Source organism: Astatotilapia calliptera, chromosome 4 (genome assembly GCF_900246225.1).
Source record: "Astatotilapia calliptera chromosome 4, fAstCal1.2, whole genome shotgun sequence".
In the NCBI taxonomy this organism is placed as follows: Eukaryota; Metazoa; Chordata; class Actinopteri; order Cichliformes; family Cichlidae; genus Astatotilapia; species Astatotilapia calliptera.
Genome location: NC_039305.1, coordinates 7,266,485 through 7,287,777, shown reverse-complemented (window position 1 = coordinate 7,287,777; position 21,293 = coordinate 7,266,485). Strand labels below are relative to the sequence as shown.

Here is a 21,293-nt window from a genome sequence, read left to right as displayed (position 1 = left end):
CGCCGAAGAACTTAAGGCCAACCTTGAAAGGCGGGTGATGAAAACTGCCATCATCAGTGACCGGTACACCCCTGGATCTAACCATAAGACTGCAACCATTGTGGTGGAGGAAACAAAAATCATGGAGGGCCAGAATTTCCCAAGGTGCTGTGTTTTGCTCATGGGCATAATATATGCTCTCAATCTGAGCTAATGCAAGGATCTGAAATATATAAGTTGTTCAGAAGCTGTTCCTTGACCTTGATAGAACCATCATTATGTTAAAGATGTTGACTCTTTTTCAAAAATTGTTAACTGTTTTGAATCCTGTATGTGTAACATTGATCTTAAAGGTGTTTGCTGCATTGTGTAATAGAAAGATGCAAGATCTTGTAAAGTTTGGTAGGCATTGAAAGTTAACATTTACTGAACACTTGCATGGAAGTATTACTGTAACAAAATGTTTTCTAAGTAGATTTTTTTTTTTAACCAATTGAACACATTTGTTTCTGTGGTGTTAAATACATAAAGGCATATACTATAACTTGGCTGAGATGGTATAAATCTAAATTTCTGGTTTATTTTCACTTTTTAAATACAAAGTGTTGAAATGCCTACAGTTAAAAAATAAAGTTTTTTGATAAAAAAAAATGTTGAATGAATTCCTTTCTTAAAAGCTATTACAATAAAAAAATAAGAGAAAGCTAAAATGATGATAATAATGATGAAAATCAGCAACTTAATATTTTAAATAATGAACTTTAAAAAATAGTTTTTGTAATTGCTGTAATTAATTACATAACACTTAAAAATCATTTTAAATAATGTGGAAAAAGTAATTGGAGGAAGAAAATTTTTACGAGTAAACAACTTAAAAATATGTTTTTAAGATACCAAATATTACATAAATGGTAATTAAAATCACCTTTGATTATGGAGGAAAAGTTAATTCCCCTAACTCAATATAGTTTGTTGGTTCAATCTAATTTCAACATAAGTTATCGTAACTCAGAAAGAGTAATGGAAACTGTTGCGTTAATTTTTTTGTTGTTGAGCTTAAACAATAGTTTTTAGAGTGCACTGCCAGTATGTCAAGACAAATATCCACACCTACTGTAAGGAGATAGTAGTCAGTGATTGTTAGAGACAATGTCATATTTATCACAGTTTAATAAAGTCCATTTTCTGAGTGATAGCAATCAAAAGGCTGTTGATGGTCACTGCTGGGACATATGCTGACTCCACAATTGTCAGCATTTTGTTTGTGTTATAAAAGTACATAGTACAGTTTGTATCAGACACAGTCACTATGATTGATGATTTACAATTAGAGTAATTTAAGAGTAGTTCACAGTGTTGGGGGGGGGGGGGGGGGGGGGTTGTAACATTAATAAACAACATATATAGATTTGCCAACATCTTCCCTTGGCTGCTTGCTTTAGGGGTTGCCACACTGGATCATCTGCTTTTAGCATGCAGCTCCTGTACGTAGGGCTCGAAGCAAAGAATAAAACAAAGCAAAGCTAAAAACAAACAAACAAACAAAAAAAAAAACAAAAAACAAAAAAAAACCTTTCCACCTTATATATGTAACTACATCAAAGCAAAACAACCAAGAGTTTGAGTATTATTATTATTGATCTTTTCAGTTTTTTTTTTGTTTTGTTTTTTAAAGAAACCTGTTCCCCTTATGTCATATTGACTCTCTCTGACTTTAAACAGCTTCTGAGTACTGCGCCAAAGAAAGTTATTTTGTGCTTTATACATTATCTGTGCCATTTTATATTCAACGAAATCATAAAATTTCAGGGTATTCAAATTAATAAACAAAATGTTAGTTGGTTCTATATAACATTTTGTTTATTAATCTGAATACCCTGAAATTTTATGATGTGATGGCATGATGGCTTTTCTTTTGATCTGAACATTCACATTAAAATATGTGAATTCTCTCACCTCAAGACATGTGTTTAGACAAATTGAATACTTGGTATTGACTACATCATAACATTTAAATGGTTGATCGCTCTAAATACCTTGGATTCTGAAATAACTACCCACAAGTGAATGTCAACATATTCACAATTCCGAAATCTTTTGATAAGTACTTATTCACGTTCACTTAATTTTCCCTCTCCTTTCATACTGTTTATGAAACAACAACAGCCATGAACAGTTCCAGTATGACCAGAATACACCTAACCCGCAGTGCCCTGCCAACACACGTATCTGATATCCACATTCCTGTGTTGTTCCTGGATCAAGAGAAAAATGTTGGTCTAGGATCAACATTGCAACAGACAAATCAATGCCAAAACTTTGAGATTTTTGCTGAATTTGAATAAACTTAGAGTGGCGTTGGGCAGAAATACTGTGGGACTGGGCAAAAGTGACAGAAACGGGAGCGAGCAGTAGTGGTCACAAATTCAGCGGCGCTGGGATTTTAAAAATTGTTTTGCAAAGGACCGATAAAAAGATAAATTGACACAAACCATTACCTTTGCCTGCATCATATGTAGAAATAATGTGTAATTTGTACTATACAGAGACTATGGTGTAGCTTATGAAAGCGGCCAGCAAAGTTCTCTATTCAAGTTCATCCATTCCCTTGCAGTCAATTTAGAAAATGGCAGCAGTAAAAGAAGTAGCTGGAAATGCCTAGGAAATGACAGTACTGATCTAGCCAATCACAGTCATTGTAGACTTCATCCACTCAGTGTTTAATTTAATTTCAATGGAGGTGCAGGCTCAGTTACTGAATTATGGCATTGGGTTTCAGGGAGGTTTGAAGTTATGCTGTACATTACCTGTGGTGCAGATTTAACACAGAAGCATGAATCTCACTTAAAATCAGACAAATGTGGTAGTTGTGTGATATGATTTTTGCACTTTTATCAGGCACTATACATTTATCTTCTGCTGGTACCAAAGTACTTTTCATGGTTACATTTTTTAAGATATTGTCAAAATAGTCCTTAGAGTTTTGTTTTCTAAAAATCAAGAGAATGTAATTGAGGTATTTCAGAATACAGGGTGAGAGATATTTGTAATAAAGCACTAAAATGTACAGAGCAATGGCCTTATAAAGGCAAAAAAGTTACTGGATTCATCCTGAGGCTATAGAGAAGGCATTTGACTCTGTACTTTGCTTCTGTGCTGTTGTCTATCCCTGGGAACTATTTTTTATCTGATTTACAGTCTCCCAGGTGAAGCCTGAGTACCCCTTCAGTGTGCAGCTGCAACAAGTGTTCAAACTCAGCCGGCATTGCGTGAAAAAACGTTTTAACCGGTACATCATCATAGTAGTGGTTAGTCAGGGTATAGAGGTCATATGGGTGGTTACTAAAGGGCCAGAATCCATACAGATGTACATTTTCACACAATTCCAGGGCCATGCTAACCATAATGAATCCAGTGCTGAGCCGCCTTTCTTTCAGGCCTTCAGAGCACCAGAATTGATCCAGACTGTGGAGGTACTGAGCGTTGGAGAAAACAGGTCGAATAGGGCTTTCAAAGTCCTCTATTGTATATGCAGCCCGCTGACACATAGCAGTATTCCTGCCAAAGGAGAAGGCAGGAAGGAGCAGCAGAGAGTTGCCGTACTTGTGCAGACTCTCCACAAATGGAAGGCGACGTCCAGTCAGCGCACCATACCTGTGCAAAAGAAACAGCTGACTTTGAGCAACAACGCATACATAATGTGAGGTGACAAGTAGGGATAGGAATCGAGAGCTGGTTCTCTAAAAGAACTAGTTCCCAGTGTTTGCCTATCAGTCACATTTGTTGTACTTGTCATCAGCTGTTTTAAGTTCATGTGCCAGAGGAGAAAAAAATAGCGGTGTGGCCTACAGTGTAGATTTGGACATTTAATTATTTTTTATTTAATTATTTTTGTTTTTATTGGGAAATACCTCAAATATATACAAAAATTTTAACAACAGCATGCAATTAAGTTGCAGAATGTAATGTCTTTGACATGCTGCTTAGCGGTGACTCAATGTGAAAACAATGAGGACCCAACGAGCCTCAATAAGAGAGTTGATAAGAAATCAAATTGGAAGGTGATTCTGATAATAGAATCAGAATCGTTAAATTCTTATCAGTTCCCTTCCCTAGTGACAAGGAATTATTTCTTTTGCTCACTTTTGGAAAATGATGCTTGGATTTGCTGTCGCAAGGCTAGTTTTGCTGCCAACATCTTTCTCATATCCATTTTCCAAAGGAGGTAAGTTGCACCTGAACAAACAAAAAAGTAGACACAGAAATGGTTAAGTGGAATTTCCACTCTGGATTTGGTCTACATTGGACACTTTTCTCACCTGATAACAAAGTCAGCAGAATCAATCATTTTTCCACAGCCACTGTCAAACAGGATCCCACCATTCCCAACAACCGAACAAGTGTCCCATTGTTTATTTGAGAAAGGATTCTCCTGGAATAGACAGCGAAAGACAAGGCATTATGAAAACACATTTACATTGTTGCTGATTTCACATGTTGAAGGAAAAAGGATTTTAAAAAGACATTTTATTCTAGTTTTATAGTCTGATGCTTTTTATGCTTGCTATTGCTAATGATAGGTCTGTCGTTTTTATAGATTACAACCATGGGAATATTATATCCAAAAGAACAATGATCACAAAAGTGTATATAAATAGTCATAATTATTAGAAATTATTTAAAAAAATGACAAATAACTTTGTTTATTGTGTGGGTTTTTTTCTCTTTTGGAAAAAAAAATGGGCAGCACGGTGGCACGGTGGTTAGCACTGTTGCTGCACAGCAAGAAGGTCCTGAGTTCAATTCCACCATCAGGCCGGGGTCTTTCTGTGTGGAGTTTGCATGTTCTCCCCGTGTTTGCGTGGGTTCTCTCCGGGTACTCCGGCTTCCTCCCACCGTCCAAAGACATGCAGCTTGTGGGGATAGGTTAATTGGATAATCCAAATTGCCACTAGGTGTGAATGTGCGAGTGAATGTGAGTGTGAATGGTTGTCTGTCCCTATGTGTTAGCCCTGTGACAGACTGGCGACCTGTCCAGGGTGTACCCTGCCTCTCGCCCAATGACTGCTGGGATAGGCTCCAGCGCCCCCCGCGACCCTGAAAAGGACAAGCGGAAGCGAATGGATGGATGGATGGAAAAAAAAATTACACACAAAAGTAAATAGAGCTGAAACAGACTATATAAATACAGCGTCTTATAAATGCAATAGCTCCTCTAATGGACAGTGTATCAATTGGGATATGCTCCGATATTAAGCATCTCCAAATAAGATCATATTTAAGCTGTTTGGCCTTTTTAGCAGAGATGCAAAATGCTCCAGGCTTTTAATAACAATTTTGCTTAAATATGTTAACGGTACAGATTTTCAGACAGTTTCTCTCTTGTATGGCTCTGCAGACCGGTCAAGTTTGAGGCTTGAGGCAGACCAGACTACAAAACGTGTATAATTATATAATCACAAATGATGAATTATATTTGAGTTTCTTTCTGTGCAGCTATAAATTGATACAGAAAATGGTTCATCATAAAAATGTATGTTGTCATTGAGGCTGTAACATGTTGCTTTTCAGTTTCATAACCATTTTGATTTTGAGGTTGAAAAAAAATTCAATGCTAGGGACGGTCGTGGCTCAAGAGTTGGGAGTTCGCCTTGTAATCAGAAGGTTGCCGGTTCGAGCCCCGGCTTGGACAGTCTCGTCGTTGTGTCCTTGGGCAAGACACTTCACCCGTTGCCTACTGGTGGTGGTCAGAGGGCCCGGTGGCGCCAGTGTTCGGCAGCCTCGCCTCTGTCAGTGCGCCCCAGGGTGGCTGTGGCTACAATGTAGCTTGCCATCACCAGTGTGTGAATGTGTGTGTGAATGGGTGGATGACAGGTTGTGTAAAGCGCTTTGGGGTCCTTATGGGCTAGAAAAGCGCTATACAAATACAGACCATTTAGATTTCAGTAAATTGCAGATTGCAGTCACTTCAATTCTGTTTTCTTATTCCTCCTAGTTTGAGTGCATAATCCTTGCTATAACGGCTGCTATACAACAAACAAACTGCTGTTTGTGTAAAAATCTGTATATTTTAACCTATTTGAACCGAGAAGGCTGACAGAGAAAGTTCTATTTGCCAAATAAGACTGAAACCAATTAAGTGCAGTGCCACCAATACCCACTACATCATTTAATCGAGAAATTAGAATATTGTGGTCTACTGTGTCAAAGGCAGCAGTTAAATCAAGCAAGACCAGAACATTGTGGTTACCAGAATCAAATGCCAGTAGGATGTCATTAAAAACCCTTAATAATGCAGATTCTGTGCTATGTATTTAGTTATAAATACTATATACACCATATACACATGCAGAACCCAAGAAAATCAATTGAGATAAAAAAAAAAAAAAATACTGTTCACACTTTTTCAGGTTAGAACAGCACAAACAAAATTATCTCCAAAAGCTCATTTCAAAAGCAAAAGAGAGTTCAGTTGAAGATACAAAAAAATAGAAAAGTTGCGAAATAATCACTGTGTCAGTCAAATAAAACATAAGAGAACCAATGAAGATATCAAAGAAGCAGCACAAACAGTTTCCATGAATGAAAATGAACCTACCTTCAAAAACAAGTCGAATAAGTCCTTGTTCACCTGAAGAGTCCTCTTTTCCCCACTGTAAACAATATTCGATCCTATAGGAGTATTGTTCTGTGTCACAATGGCGTTGTCAAAGCCATTGCATGCAACTCTCAGATTAGTTCTGTAAAACAACAAACACTCAGTTAACACTGACTGACTTTTTACCAGATGAGTAGGTTCATACACTTCTGATGTTGCTGCATGTTTAACTTATGTTAGTAGTTATTGCCAACAAAAGGAAAGGTCAGTAATCTGTTTCTGAATGTCATGGCAAGGAACAATATTTTTTTCTGTTTATCATGTTCAATGGAAAGATAACACTCGACAGAGAGATAACATGGAAGGACACCTACAGAGAAGGGTGAGCAAACAAAAGGTTATTTGCTCACCTGTTGTTTGATCTTAACTATCCAACACCATCTTATTAAGATAATTAAGATCCACAGTTAAACAAGGGAAGATGAAAAAAGGAGCAAACAAAACAGTTAGATCCAGTAAAAATAATAGCATAAAAAAGTTAACCCCATATGTTACTAGAATTTTCTCATTTTATTTTCTAGGGTTTAGATTAGTGACTACCACCACTGCGAGTGTTGACTCCAAAAGCTGTAAGCAATAAAGACAAATGCAACTCCTGATAATGTTTTTTCCAGCTCAAAACCTCTCCATTATATACTTATAACATCATTTGTCCATATGGCAAATATCTCTCTGCTCTTTGTTGTGCCATCAGTTTTCTTACAGTTCCTCTGTCCTAAACTCCTTGTGCGTCTTTACTCTTTCTTTCTCGTCTGTAGTTGATTCAGTTCATATAAAAGGTGTATATATATATGTATATGTATATATGTATGTATGTATATGTATATATGTATGTATAAACCAGCCCATCATTATCATTTCCCCTCCGGTTGATATACTGGATATCATAGCATTATATCTCATATGCAAGACTAGGCTCCTGTTTGCTGTATGGTAATCTTTTTACATCCAATTCGTATTCTTCATAGAAGAAATATTAAGCATTAGTACTTACCTGAATTTTAAGTAATTTTTCTCGTTCTTCTTCCAGGTTTGATTGTAACGCTGATGTACTTTGTCAATGATTTCCCTGTGACACACACACGTCCAAACACAGTCAGCAGATCATACCTGTACAGCTGACATGACTTCATTTTTGATGATGGCATAAACAAAGAGGTTTCTCAGGGAAACAGTGTGACAAATCATGCTTTTTCTCACTTGCAGGGTTTGAAAATTTCTGACAGCTTTGGGGCATGTTTCTTTTGAGGAGGTGGTTGGAAAGGTTCCTCACAACTGCAAAAGAAAATATTTTGTTGACAGATCAGACAGTTGAAAAATGCAGATACTGCAGTTAGATCTGCACAATAGCTAAGATTACATATTACAACAGCATTTTTTTTTTACTATGGTCGGTTGAGCATGATGTCAAAGTGCTGTTTGAAATTCAACATTGTTGTGCGTTTCTTCATTTTTTCATTTTTTGTTTCGTATGTATTAAAACACGATTCTTTGATCCCCATGATAGAACAGAGAAAACCCGACTCATAGTGTCCAAAATATTTATAATTCTTTTTATTCAATCATCTTCCGGAAGAAAGAGCCCTGCACAGCCCCAAAAGCCAGTTGCAGAAACTCTAACATTAGAATTTAAAAACGTCTCACATATAGGTGTTATTTTGGTACTTTACACGTCACACAGTTTTGATACAAACACTCCTTATATGGTACAAGTTCCTCTTTTCTGTCTGGCTTCCTGTATTTATTAATGTACTTGTATAGCTCTACACTAACTTCCTGTTTTTCAGTCTGGCTGAGCACTTAGTTTATGAGTCAAAAGTGGCCTTGCTTTACAAACCTTCATTATTAAAGTACATAAAACAATATAATAAGAAAAGCACTAAGGATATATTAATTACATGACAGTTCTCCCCCTTTTCGTGTTTCCTAAGAAACACGACATAATTTCTAATTTATCCCATTAAGTTTACTTGCATGTTAAAAAGCTAAAATATAACAAAAGAGATTATGCTAAACAAAACGAAACCTTTGAATTGCCCAACCCTGTCTGTCCCCTCAAAGGGTTGTATGTTTTCAATGTTTCCTTATTATTTTGTCATAATTACTTCTATCCACAACAAATAAATCAAGCTCTAAGACAGCACCTGTGAAATGTGAAATATCCTAAATCTACTTCCTACACCCCCTTTTTACCCAGAATCCCAATTTAAACCCACTTCTGACTTCCCTCAGTGCTCACTGTAAACTCCAAAAAGATACAATTAGCTTTTTCTGGTAAAAGGTCCTAGATTATTTTGTCAATCTTTGGAAAACATCCTCTATAGAGTTAACCCGTTTCATCTTTAAAACTTAGTCCTGGTTTCTTCGCCCCCTTTAACAGGTAGCGCATATCCAGACTGAACACTGTGTTTGGGCAATTTACATAACATAGAAATCCTACAAACTATTCAATCTACACAACAAATTTTCTGAAACTGGGCGATTCTCTCTGCTCTGTGCTTCTTTTGAGTCCCCCTTTCTCTGGTTGGTTCCGTTCGGTCTGGGGCTTCCAGGATTCTCGCCACCCCTGTGGTTGCTGTGGTCCTGAAATCTTCTCCTGTAAAGGATAGAAAACAAAACGCCTCTCTCTGCTACACCTCAATAACCTACTGTGTTCATCTATTGTTCCCTTAATTATTCAAAGTTGGTTCAAAATATCATGTTCTGGGCTCTATCCTTTATATTAACTTTACTTAATCTTTACTTAATCTTAATTTACTTACTCTCAATGTTCTTTATGTGTGTTAGCAACACTTTTAATTTTATTAAACACACCGAGAGTAAGATATACACCATCACCATATCAGCATAAAAACAGACAGAGACGTTCCTCTTTCTGTCACATTCTTCCATACATGGCAATTTGTTTCACCTCCCTTATGATTCCTTGGGACTTACAATTTCTTGACTCTTCTAGGCAGCTCAAATGCAGTTAGAAGCTAAATGAATTCCAGGCCCTCCGCCTGGCCTAAGTTTAAATCATTTGTGTTTCTAAGCATGTATGCGGTTTAACCTTCTATTGCTCCAAGTCACTTACACAATAGATCGTCGGGTCATCGCTCCAAACGAAGCTTAAGACCTTGAATAGACTGAGCAACAACTCTTTCATGAGCACGATCTGCAATGTGTGTATACAATGATTATAGCTGCACCCTTAATAAAAATTTTAGTCTGATGTCAGTAGCTTTAAAAAACATTGTAATGCAATGTTAAAGCCTATATTGCAGCAGTAAAATATTTTCTTTATTCCCAGGATTATCCTTCCCTCTCTTGACCTTTCAAAAAGAAATGTCACCGCACTTTGTGTCGTGTCACTCCTCGGCCCATTCGGTCCATCAATGGCATCATGGCCACCGGAACTACCGCTCCGGGGTCCACTGCCCTCGTTATTACCTTTTCCAGCAGTCCTCTGGCACAAGGAATGAGACAACAACCGCAGGTGACCAGTATCCCTAAAAAAAAAAAGCGGCAGTAGAAAACATTGCAGACACGAAAATCCCCTTCCATTTCCCAAACACGGAGGTCATCCAGCTGTCCAGCGGATTGTCGATTCCCGAGTGTTCATGCATGGTTTTAGACAGAGTTTTCAGCCCCTCCAGAACTCGGGTTACTGAGCCATCTGGAGCAGTATTGTTTGGGATGAAGGTACAACACGTCTCTCCCTCTAGTACCAGCTCTTTTAATAATTTACTTTTTTAAAGGGAAAAAACCATGGTCACTTGGACAAGTCTTTGTTATTCTATAACTGCATTTTTATATGAAAAGTCTAGCGATCCCCTATTTGACTCATAAATATTACTTGGGTTGTAATTATTTTCCTCTATCAAATTTAATTTACTGCTACAGTGGCCTGCTTTTGTTAATAGTAACATGAGTAACATCCAACATTTTCTCCCCTTTAACATTTGGTATTTCCCCACTATATAATGTACTACCATAATCTATACACCCAGTCAATAAAACAGAATTTTCTCAAAGCAAACATCAGCAACCCAAAATCAGCAGCCCCAGAATTAAGTCTTCCGCTCCTCCTGCTCATGGCAAAACAAAACAAAACAAAGCAAAGCGAAGCAAAGCATCCCCTTTCTCTTGCCAGCGTGGTGAATTGTTTGTCAACATTTATTCATCCCACCCTTGGTCCAGTCTTTATCTCAGTGTCCAGTCAGTCCAACCTTTAGTCCACAGCATCAGTCCAGTCACAGTCCATTCACACACATTCACTCAGATATTGCTGATAGTGGAGACTCCGCGCAAATAATCAGATTCTCCACCCTCAGCAACATGAGCTCATTCATTTGTTTTATTTTGTTTGGTTTTTTTGTTTTTTAGGAAAAGAGTTCTTTATGCTCTTGGACTGGATTGACTCGCTGCAATCCTTTTAGACAGGGACTTACAACCTGATCAGGTCCCCACAGGTAGCCTTTTCCTCGGCCCATTGTAATCTGGAAAAGCTCCCCTTAAATTTATTCTCCCGAAAATATTTACAGCGCTGTTAATTCAATCTTTCAGGCCTGCTTAGAACAAAAATGAGAAAAAGAGAGCTGATTATTAGCTCATCAAAGCACAAAACATAATCACCTGACAGGATTTCTCTTAAGTGCACTATTACAATTTTAAAGGGCCCAGTTCTAACCATGTCCATGATTAATAAAACTCCCTCTATTAAAATAAGAAAACAACCCCTCTGGCACAAGGAATGAGACAACAACCGCAGGTGACCAGTATCCCTAAATCAACCGACAGAATCAACCCATCACTAAAACAACAACCCCAAAAAATCTTAATCACAGCAAAGTTTTGCTTACTAATTTAACCATATGTTGGCCTCAGGTTCTTCAGCGTCCTGACAGTCTGAGGTCAACTGACATAATTTCACCTGCTAAATACACAGATAATCTTGTTAAAAGCCACACAGTTTTGCACACCATTGATATTCTCATTAAGCCCTTTCTAAAGACGTTATAACAATCTATCATCACTAAATACTAAATTTCCTTTCCAAATTTGGACTACTGCACTTAGTCACAGACCTGACCACTTTATTTAATTATCCTGTATGTTACCAAGCCATTCTTCTCACACAGTCACAGTGTGTCTTTCAGTGCAAGCTTCACTCATCCAGTCAGACAGGAAACCCAAGTTCTCCTTTTTCATTTCCCGTCCCCAGTCATTCAACTAATTTGCATACTGAGTCAAATCTCAAGAAGTTGCGTCCGCTCCACCACAACCACCCACACATGCAGGGCCTTGGAGTAGGGGTTTCTCTTTAACTGCCATGTGAGAGCTCGCTTATCAGGTTTAGTGACACATGGCACTGTAAATAATTCAACCAGAAACTTGGCCTGAACATTTCCAGTGATCTTAACCTATAACTTTCTTCCAACTTCTGCTGGTTGAATTATTTACAGCGCCATGTGTCAATAAACCTGACAAGCGAGCTCTCACATGGCAGTTAAAGAGAAACAGTTGAGAATGCAGGACAAAGCGGAAAGAGAACTGCCTGGTATTGGACTGTTAGAATGCTGTTATTTAATGTGGGAAATCAAAATTTGGGTTAGCAAACCTGGGAAAAAGAAAACTGACTGCTTAAGTGGGAAAATTGTGAAGGAGTCTGAAACACTGCAAAAAGAAACATATACAAAATCACACACACAAACAGAAAATGTATTAACCTTACTAACACTTACAAATACAAGAGAGCTCATGAAGATTAGACAGCATCTTGAGCATGTGAGTCTGTTTATCATATTGTCCAAGTCGCTTAGTGTGATGAAAAGTGATGCAAAGACCAGTGGACTAATAGCAAAGTAGTTAGAAAATGATCCAATTATAGCAGAGAAATGTGTAGGAAAGGCAGCTTTGAGAACATGCCCTGGTGGATCTGCAGCTCCACTGCACAGACATTGATTAAACCTGATTAATAACACACACACACATGGAATGAAAATCAGCTTGCTATCTTTCATTAGTGTTAAAATAGTGTGAAGTTAACACACTTAAAGCCTGAAGTTGAGGAATAACTCAGGGAAGTTCCACGACAATAGAGTGATTTTTGTGAAAAGGAAAAAGTGATTAAAGCTTAAGCGCATTACCACCATGCCACTGCAGTCCAGATTACTCTCACAGATGGATGTGCTAATCTGACAAACTAATAAAGGTCTTCAAAAGGCGAGGAGGACAAATAGGAAGAAGACTGCAGAACATTCTGGAGCCCTCGGCCCAGGTAAGAAAAAAATTAATTTGTGTATACACTTTAGAGAAAATAATAATTTTAACAAAATGCTGCTTGTCACTCTATGCCAGGAGTATGTTGAAAATCACCTGGTGGGGGAGATGGTCACATCTTGCAGGAGCTTTCCTCTCTTCAGGAAATCTCTGCAGGAGGGGGAGATACAGGAGAGGTGGAGGAAGATCTCAGCCTGGGCGTTTACTGTCTTATGTAGTCTGGAAGATGAGTGGATGGTGGGGTGGGTGCAGTTTTCTCTGTGGTGGGGTTGGGTGGACTGTCCCGGGCTCTGTGGGGCCGGGAGGCGCTGCTGCACTGGGCCCCGGTCTGGATGGGCCTGGGCCCCCTTTCCCTGGCGGGTCGCGGAGTGTGGGAGTGCCTACTGGGGTCAGCGGGGGAGCTGGCCCCAGGGAGGGGTTACCTGCCCCTCCCTTCCTTCCCTCCCCATCTCCAGCTGCCTCTCTCTCGTTGCCCACCTCTCAATTTTAAATACACTTAGACATTGAGGGCTATCAGGAGGGACTATGCGCTTACCTGCTGCTCCTTGGCAGGTAGCTCCATGCCCTCCTGGGTTTTAATTGCACCTTAGAACACACATGCATCAACACTACAATGAGCGGGTGGAGGGAGGTTTGGAGTCTTCTCCCACCCCCCATTCTCTGCGGCCTGCTGGAGCGGGAGGGCTAGGTGGAGTTGGCCGTCCGACTGCGGTCTGGAGTGTGGGGCCTCCCTGCTGCTACGGAGTCGGGGTGGTCTACCTCTCCCCACCGCAGGGAAAAGGGTAACACCACCTGGGTCTGGGTGCAGTTCCCCCCTCCAGGGGCAAGGGTACCTAGACCCGGTTTGTAGAGTACGCTTGGGGAGTGTGATCGTGTGTACAGCGTCTCTTTATGTCTGTCTCCACGTTGGTTGAGTGTGGAGTGAGTGCATTTGAGAGCATGAGGGGGGGAATGGATGTTTGTGTCTGTGTGTGCCTGTATGTCTGTGTCTATATGTCAGGTTGGGTATCAGACGCCACCTCTCTGGGGACACCTCAGGCCCTCCAAGGTTTGGAGGCCTATCTCCACCTACCACCACTTCCCCTGCCGGTTGCGGACTCCCTCAGGTGTCGGTGCGTTGGTGGTTCTTTGTGTCTGGGGGTGGGCGTCCAGGTACACACCGGCTCACTCCTTGGCGGCCGCTTATCGGGGCCTGGAGCCTGGGGCTCGCTCGGGCCCCTTCGGGGGTGGGGTGCCCCCGGCCTCTCGGCCTGGGGCTCGGTCACTCAGGCACAGCTGGCGGCCGGCGGAGCTCACGGCCGCGTCACTGCAACTCCCCCTGGCTTCTGCTCCACGGCTGCTGAGTGAGCCCTCATCTGGGACTCTCCTCAGCTCTTACTGGAACAGTGGCGCGGCTGCCCCTCTGTTGGTCTTCCATGGTTTCTTGTGTTCTGGGGGCCTCTGGATGTCTGGAGTTTTGATCTCCTCCATACCTGCTTCACACCCTGGAGGACGGGGCTGTGGCCCCCCCACACTCCCTAGCAGATCGTTACATGGAGAAACCTTTGGAATACAAGCGCGCTGATCCACACAGGTATGCACACGGGTGTTCACTGCTCGTAGACCCAAATTACACCTTTCTTGGCTGCTACCTCGAAGCACATCTGTCCTGCGTGCTGCACAACAACATTGAATATTTAGTATTTACTGCTGTTTACACTTAGCTAGATTAATGCGATGGTGTTGTGTTTAGTATGTTGCTTTGTTTTTTGTTTTTTTTGTCTTTTTTTGCTTGTTTTCTATTCTTCTCTCAACAGGTGATCCAGGAGATTTTTATTTTTTTTCTCCCCCCCTTTCTCACTGTCCCTCTCCCCTTCTGTTTTTCCTTTCCTTCCTCTTTCTTTCTCCCTTTCCTATCTCTCACTCATGTCTGTCCCGTCTGTAACATCTGAAAATAAAATATAATAAATAATAAAAACAAAGATCGACCAAATGGACCAATACAGCAATGCCACAATGATCCATTTGGCAAAGTAAATCCATTGGGTATCCTTGTTGGTCTTCAGACAACAATTCTGATGGCTAAAGAACCAAATGGGACAGGCGGAAAAAAAAGAAAAAAAAAAAAAAAAGAAAATCACCTGGGATTTTCACAATTTACCCTGGGTGCTTTTTCTTTTACCTGTGTTAGAACTATGTGTGGAGTTCATAGTTGAACACCTCTCTATGCTCTGACAGTATTCTGCTTCTTTGCATGGAGATTTCACTTCATGCATTACCTTTTTAAGCATTCTGAGGACTCAAATCACATGCTGTAATGAATCCATTTTTGTTCACCTAATGTGTTAATGTTAACATTTTTTGGAATAGTGACACAGATTGAAATAAGATTTGGTATAATGTTCTTTGACCAGTGTTCTGTTTAATTAAATTTTGGAATTCTGCATTTTCTAGGCCACAGATGAAGCCATTATCCAACGATCTAATAAGGAAACAACCATGGGAATTTACATCATAAAGTCAAGAGATGCCAATGGCAGCCCTGAGGACATCGGGATAGTCCTTGAAGGCCAGAGAGTCTGGCAGGATTTGGATAACTATACCCTAGCAGCTGCAATGCTGTTTGGACTAATGTACACTTTGAACCTCACCTACCCACTGGAAAAGTATACCTTCGAGGTATTATAGAAACTGGTTATGGAGCTCAAACAGAACAGCCTTTCAAAGAAGGCCCAGGTTTTCAGGACCAGACTGTATGATTGAACAGTTTTCCAGTTATGATGTGGGAACAACATGTTTACCTCTTTGAATATGTACCATCCTTTCTTTTAAGCCAGCACTGGTAAAGTTGCAGTACATAGTGAAACTTATTTTTCTGGCACTTTTCAACTTGGGGCCTTTATTACTGCAGTTTTCACTTTTCAAGCCATTGCTCTTTTAAAAAAAAAATCTAACTTTGAATGTCCATTTTTCTCAATGGAAATGGTGCCTTGCACCAATTTCACCAGTTTGCAATTTTTTTCCCAAGGTGCACCACTACAAACAGATTGCATCGTGTAGTATTAGTGGTTGTGATGTTTAGTGATAGAAGCAAGCCAATACTAATCAGTTTAGGTCTCTTGGTTGTGTGCCTGTGGGTTATAATGTTATTTTAAGTCTCTTCTTTGTGTCACTTTAATAATTACACCCCTGTTGCCATATTACCTTATGGCTCTTACATTTAAAAAACCATTTTTTACATAAGCGCGATGTCATAAGGCCCCACAATGTTGAATTCAGGTTACAGCAGATAACTTTGAGGAATGTTGTGGAATGTTTTTCAAGAGATGCATTGTACAAATATGACTCATGTATATTTTGGAAGCCTGAATTGAAAGTCCATTGTTACAACTGTGTAGTATTTTCAAAAATACAGGTCATTGTTCAAAAATGTTTTGCTTATTTCTTTGATTGAGAGAAAGTGTACAGTACATACAGTAAGATCAGCCTTAATTTAGTTTTATTTATTGAACACTCAATTATATATTCGATTATATATTATATATTAGAAATTTGTTATAAAATAAAATAAGCTTACCATAAAATAATCTTGTCAATATAACACATAGTAGTCCAATACAATTAACACAAAAAGTTCATGTCTGATAAACAAGTGGTTTCTATAAATATTTGACCGGAATGAAAAACATAACAACAACATAAAAAAGTCATGTTCGTGTTACCGGAAAAATGTCTGCAGGTATAACATAAAAAACTAAGGTTAACCAAATATAACTTAATTTCGTGCAACCGCTTACAATAATTTTTTTATGTTTATCCCACTGATTATTTTTTTCAGTGTAGGTCGGGCCCTTGTTCGCATGGTACTCTCAACAACTAAGTGATACACCTATCTTTTGTCTTCCTATGGAATCACAACAATTAAATGATACCCGCGGTGGGCTTTTGCAATCCTGAACAATTTCAAACAATTAACCGGCTGTTGAAAAGACGGAGCGGGTCTGTGCGACTGGTTTTAGAAGTATCACTGCAGCGTTTATTTTCTAAAGGGCTGAATGTTATTTGTATGGAAGCCCGTTTCCGCCACTAAAAAAAAAAAAAAAAAAAGGATCCATAACTCAAAATTTCGAGTTATTATCTCGAAATTTCGACATATTAACTCAAAATTTTGAGAAAAGCAACTTGAAATTTCGAGTTAGCGCTGCCAATCAGTAATCTACGTGAATGACGTCATTTCCATGTTACCCGGAAGCTGAAGCCCTCAGCTACAAATGCTACAGCTAAGCTACCGGTATTACATCCAGTCGTGAATGCACAGATTGCTGAGTGTTTTCAGCCTGGCTTCACAAATAATGAAATCCCTGTGTTATTAGCTGAATCACATGGTGTTACTATCAGCAAACATACTTTAATTTGTTGGGATCCGTTTTTGAGTGCGCGGTCCTGCGCCATATGCTTCCGGGTAACAAGAAAGCGACCTCATTCACGTATATTTTTGATTGGCAGAGCTAACTCGAAATTTCGAGAAAAGTAACTCGAAATTTCGAGTTATATTTCTCGAAATTTCGAGTTATTATCTCGAAATTTCGAGAAATATAACTCGAAATTTCGAGTTATGGATACTAGCTTCTTTTTTTTTTTTAGTGGCGGAAACGGGCTTCCATATATTTGCGACCATCTGTTGTGTTAAAAACTATTCTGAAACCATGAAACCCCTTACGGAAGAAATTCCCGTTTGATCCATTTTTAAATAAATAAAATGCTTGCATCACTGCATGCTGTGACATCAGAATCACAAAATGAGTGTGATTAAAACACAATTAGTTTGAAAGAGCGATACTGGCTGCTTTGGGGGGAAAGGTGACATCGTGTTCAATGTGTTTTAGAAGTAGCCCAATAGCGTTTATTTTCTAAAGGGCTGAATGTTATTTGTGACCATTTACTGTGTTAAAAAACTAGCTGGCTCTGTCTCTCTCATAGTTCAACATTCCGAAATCCCGATTTTTAAATAAAATGATCGCATCAACCGGTGAACAAAAACCCCAGTAGATGCGTAAAAACTAGTTAGATTAAAAACTAGTGGTTTGATTAAATGAAACGCTTGTGAACAGGCTGACATTGCCCATTCAGAAGAAATTCCCATTTGTACCGTTTTTAAAATAAAATGCTTGCATCGCTGCATGCTGAGACATTGTCAGAATCACAAAATTAGTGTGATTAAAACACTGTTACCAACACTTTTGACTAGATGTAAATAAAAAGCATTCCAGCTTTGTTAATGCGCACTGTGAAGCAAAACGGCTTCCACCCCTCCATACAAAAACAAAGAATTGCTCTTAAGAACACATATGTCTGCATAACTGAATGTTGAGGCACGCAAAAGCCATAAAATAGTTTAATTAAAAACCCTATGGTTTGTTTAAATTAAAACCCAGTTAAAAACACATAAACTCATATAACCTCTCTGACGCCCTGTGTGTTTCCACACATGAACTCGCGTACCCAGAGCACACCTGAACGCACCTGAACGCACACACGCACGAAACCATCAAACAGGTTGCCAACCTTTTGCCATCGTTTTACTACTAACACTGAAGAAGCGCTTTACTTTTGACACTTTAATTAATTTAATGATACTATGTTTATTATAATACTTCTTCAAGAGCCTCTTTAGTTTTTGCTCTTTGAGCACAAAGGTAGTTATGTACTTACTTGCTGTCCAACATGTACCAGATAAGGGTGGTCATCACGGTCCCCAAACTGAGGAAAGTGAACATGAAAGACAAGAAAGACTTCATACGATGTCCTCTCATACCTCTCCCCTCCTGTTAGTCTTACACTTCAGTCTGTCCAAATTTTCTCTCCCCCTCTTCTTCCTTCTCCCGCTTTTACCTTTCACAAAACTCACTTTTTTTTTTTTATCTGCCCTATTCCAGTTGCTTAGGTTTTCAGTTTTTTCCCACTCCTACTCAGATTGCTCTACCTCAAGCATTACATGCCAGCTCAATGAAGACTATGAATCCCATTATGAACCCTAGCCTGTTTGGCGCCCTGGGCGAACACTCCCTCCCCAATGAGAACAGGACAAATCAACAATTGACAATGACTAATTAATACTAAAATCTGTAGCATATTGTATTGTTTGGAGTTTAGTCTGTTACTGTTGCTAGTTTTACCATTTCTTCTTGGATCGACTGTAACCCACATAATTTCCTTAGGGATTAATAAAGTATTCTGATTCTGATTGTTTCAGGATACATGAGCTGCCATTATCCAATCACACATCTGCTTACCTGTATCTTTTGCTCGTTTCTCCTTCTCCTCTTTTCTATTTTTTTCTAAACAGAGCACCTGATGGCTTTGAACTTTTCTTGTCCATCTTCCATTGATTTTCATTTTGCACTCCAATATGAACACCCATCTCTCAACCCGAGGATCACCACAACATAACCTAACAGACCTACACCTTAGTTCACAGGTTCACTTTGTCTAGGGTGCATTTCTGAGATTTCACACAACCCAGGATTCAAATCATGAATACATAATGGTCTTGGATTTACAACATTATAAATGAAATGTGCTCTATTTGGAAGCAGCCGGCCTTTTCGACGGCTTGTGTGTGAGACTTTAAATCATCAAACTGTAAATTTTAAATTGTTATTGATCCCTTTACCTCTAGTCCTAAAGCGTATATTTATTTTCTTACTCTTCTTATATATATTGTTTGTTTACTTGCACTGCTGTAACTGGAGCCTCGTCGTCTCGTCTCTCTATATATTGGATTGTATGTAGCGGAGATGACAATAAAGTTTACTTTGACTTCGGCAGCAAGCAGGCGCACCGAGGGCTCTAGCGCTCACTTTTCGCGTATAGAATTTCGAAAAAACATCAGTGCAAATTATAAGTCTGTATTATAATGTCTGGTGTTTTCGTGTTTGTTGCTTTGTTTTTATTTTGTTTTATTTTGCAAGTTGGTTATTAGATGCTGCTCCAGCCGGTCAGTGAATCCCCCGCCGCCCCGCCCTCTCCTCCCTGCGCCGCAAGCAGCAGGCGCACCTCGCAAACGAAGGGCGCCCTTACTCCCCGCAAATGGGCGATAGAAAACCGATCGGTGCGTATGCCATTCCCAATGTGTGCTGGCTGACGTCGGGGGAGCTTGAGTACAAGCATTTTTTTTGGCCAATGCCCGTTATGCCGCCCAATCAATCAGATGAACTCTTAATACCAACCAAACGCTTATGAACACATAAAAGCTTTCAGCTGGTGTTTCTCTAACTAAGTAACGAACAGCTGGAAAAATGAGAGAAGTGGGAAGTGATGATTTACTTGCTCTCTGTTGCCAAATGACTAATGTTAGCAGAATTAAATTCTTGCAGTGATTAGATTAATACTGGCAAAGCACTTTTTTCAAAATTAACTAAAAAAAAGCATGCCTTTAAAAACACATCTGATAATGTATTAATATTTTAAAATTGTATTATATTTTACTTAAAACTACATTATACAAGCATTTCACATATCAGTACATGCAAGTGTCCACTTTGTGGCAGCATTTCTTCACCACTATGTTGTCACTGTTGCATATATATTATACCTGCACATTGTTACTGCTCTTTTGAAACAGATGCCTCCCAAAACAAATATTTTTAATCAACTATTTGCTCAAATTACCACAGATATTCAGATATTCTTGTGTATTATGCTTTTGGTCCCTACCAAGAACTAACTCCCCAGTTCTTGACTGTTGTTTATTTTTGTTCCTTTTTTTTCTGGCAGCTTGGTCCTTCAAGCTGGATCTCAACATTTCCCCCACTCACCTCGGGAACATGACCGAGACCGTGCATACGGGAGTCTGGGGCTCCACCCCAGTATTGGGGTTAGAAGTGCTGTTTCAGAATGTAGAGAGCGGGAGCTAGAGGCAACTGAAAGAGTGACGAGAATCATAAACTAGAGGAGCAACTAGAATTGGGAGCAAGTGGCCTGGGACCGCGAAAAGGAAACCTCACATGGAAAATAAGATAGGCCTGCTACTAGAATCCTAGAATCTGACTTTTCTAGACTTTTCTAAGAGAGACTAGTCATTTAAAAGGGTGTGATCAAAGCCCAATGATCAAACACCACTTGTTGTAGAGACCCACCTTTTAGCACATCCCAGCACACCCACTCACTTCACCAGATGCACCTTGTTTAGTTCTCTCACCTTTGATTGGGTGTGGTGCTTGTCCTTAATTGCACTCACCTGTCACACATTATATAAGGACTGCATTCACTTTTGGCTCACTTTTTCTTCACTCCTACATGGAGCGGCAGCAGAGCAATGGCAGTCCATGTGTGTCCTTCCTTCCTTCCTTTATTGATTTGGAGAATAAAAGGAAAACCCTGTGAATGATTAGATGACTGCTTATTCTTATTC

The 21,293-nt window shown here is 39.5% G+C and overlaps 1 protein-coding gene across 2 annotated transcripts; it reads right to left on the bottom strand.

Moving 5' to 3' along the window:
• Positions 1–2,613: 2,613 nt before the first annotated feature.
• On the bottom strand, positions 2,614–20,971 carry LOC113019985 (alpha-2,8-sialyltransferase 8F-like). 2 transcript variants are annotated; one of them, XM_026163653.1, is made up of 8 exons: positions 20,698–20,971; positions 18,593–18,640; positions 7,838–7,912; positions 7,632–7,706; positions 6,578–6,719; positions 4,299–4,411; positions 4,123–4,215; positions 2,614–3,633 (listed from the first exon to the last, which is right to left on the bottom strand). In XM_026163653.1, exons 1-8 carry the CDS (start codon positions 20,706–20,708, stop codon positions 3,156–3,158), a joined length of 1,035 nt encoding a protein of 344 aa, XP_026019438.1. In that variant the 5' UTR covers positions 20,709–20,971; the 3' UTR covers positions 2,614–3,155. The 2 variants fall into 2 exon arrangements, with proteins under 2 accessions (XP_026019438.1, XP_026019437.1); XM_026163652.1 differs by lacking the exon at positions 20,698–20,971 and having other exon boundaries at positions 18,593–18,899.
• Positions 20,972–21,293: the final 322 nt, after the last annotated feature.

Coding starts and splice junctions, on each gene's coding strand:
- LOC113019985 (XM_026163652.1), bottom strand. CDS start 18,693: ATGAGAGGACATCGTATGAAGTCTTTCTTGTCTTTCATGTTCACTTTC. Junction 6,720..7,631: donor AAAAATTACTTAAAATTCAG/GTAAGTACTAAT, acceptor GTTGTTTTACAG/AACTAATCTGAGAGTTGCAT. Junction 4,412..6,577: donor TATTCGACTTGTTTTTGAAG/GTAGGTTCATTT, acceptor TGTCTATTCCAG/GAGAATCCTTTCTCAAATAA.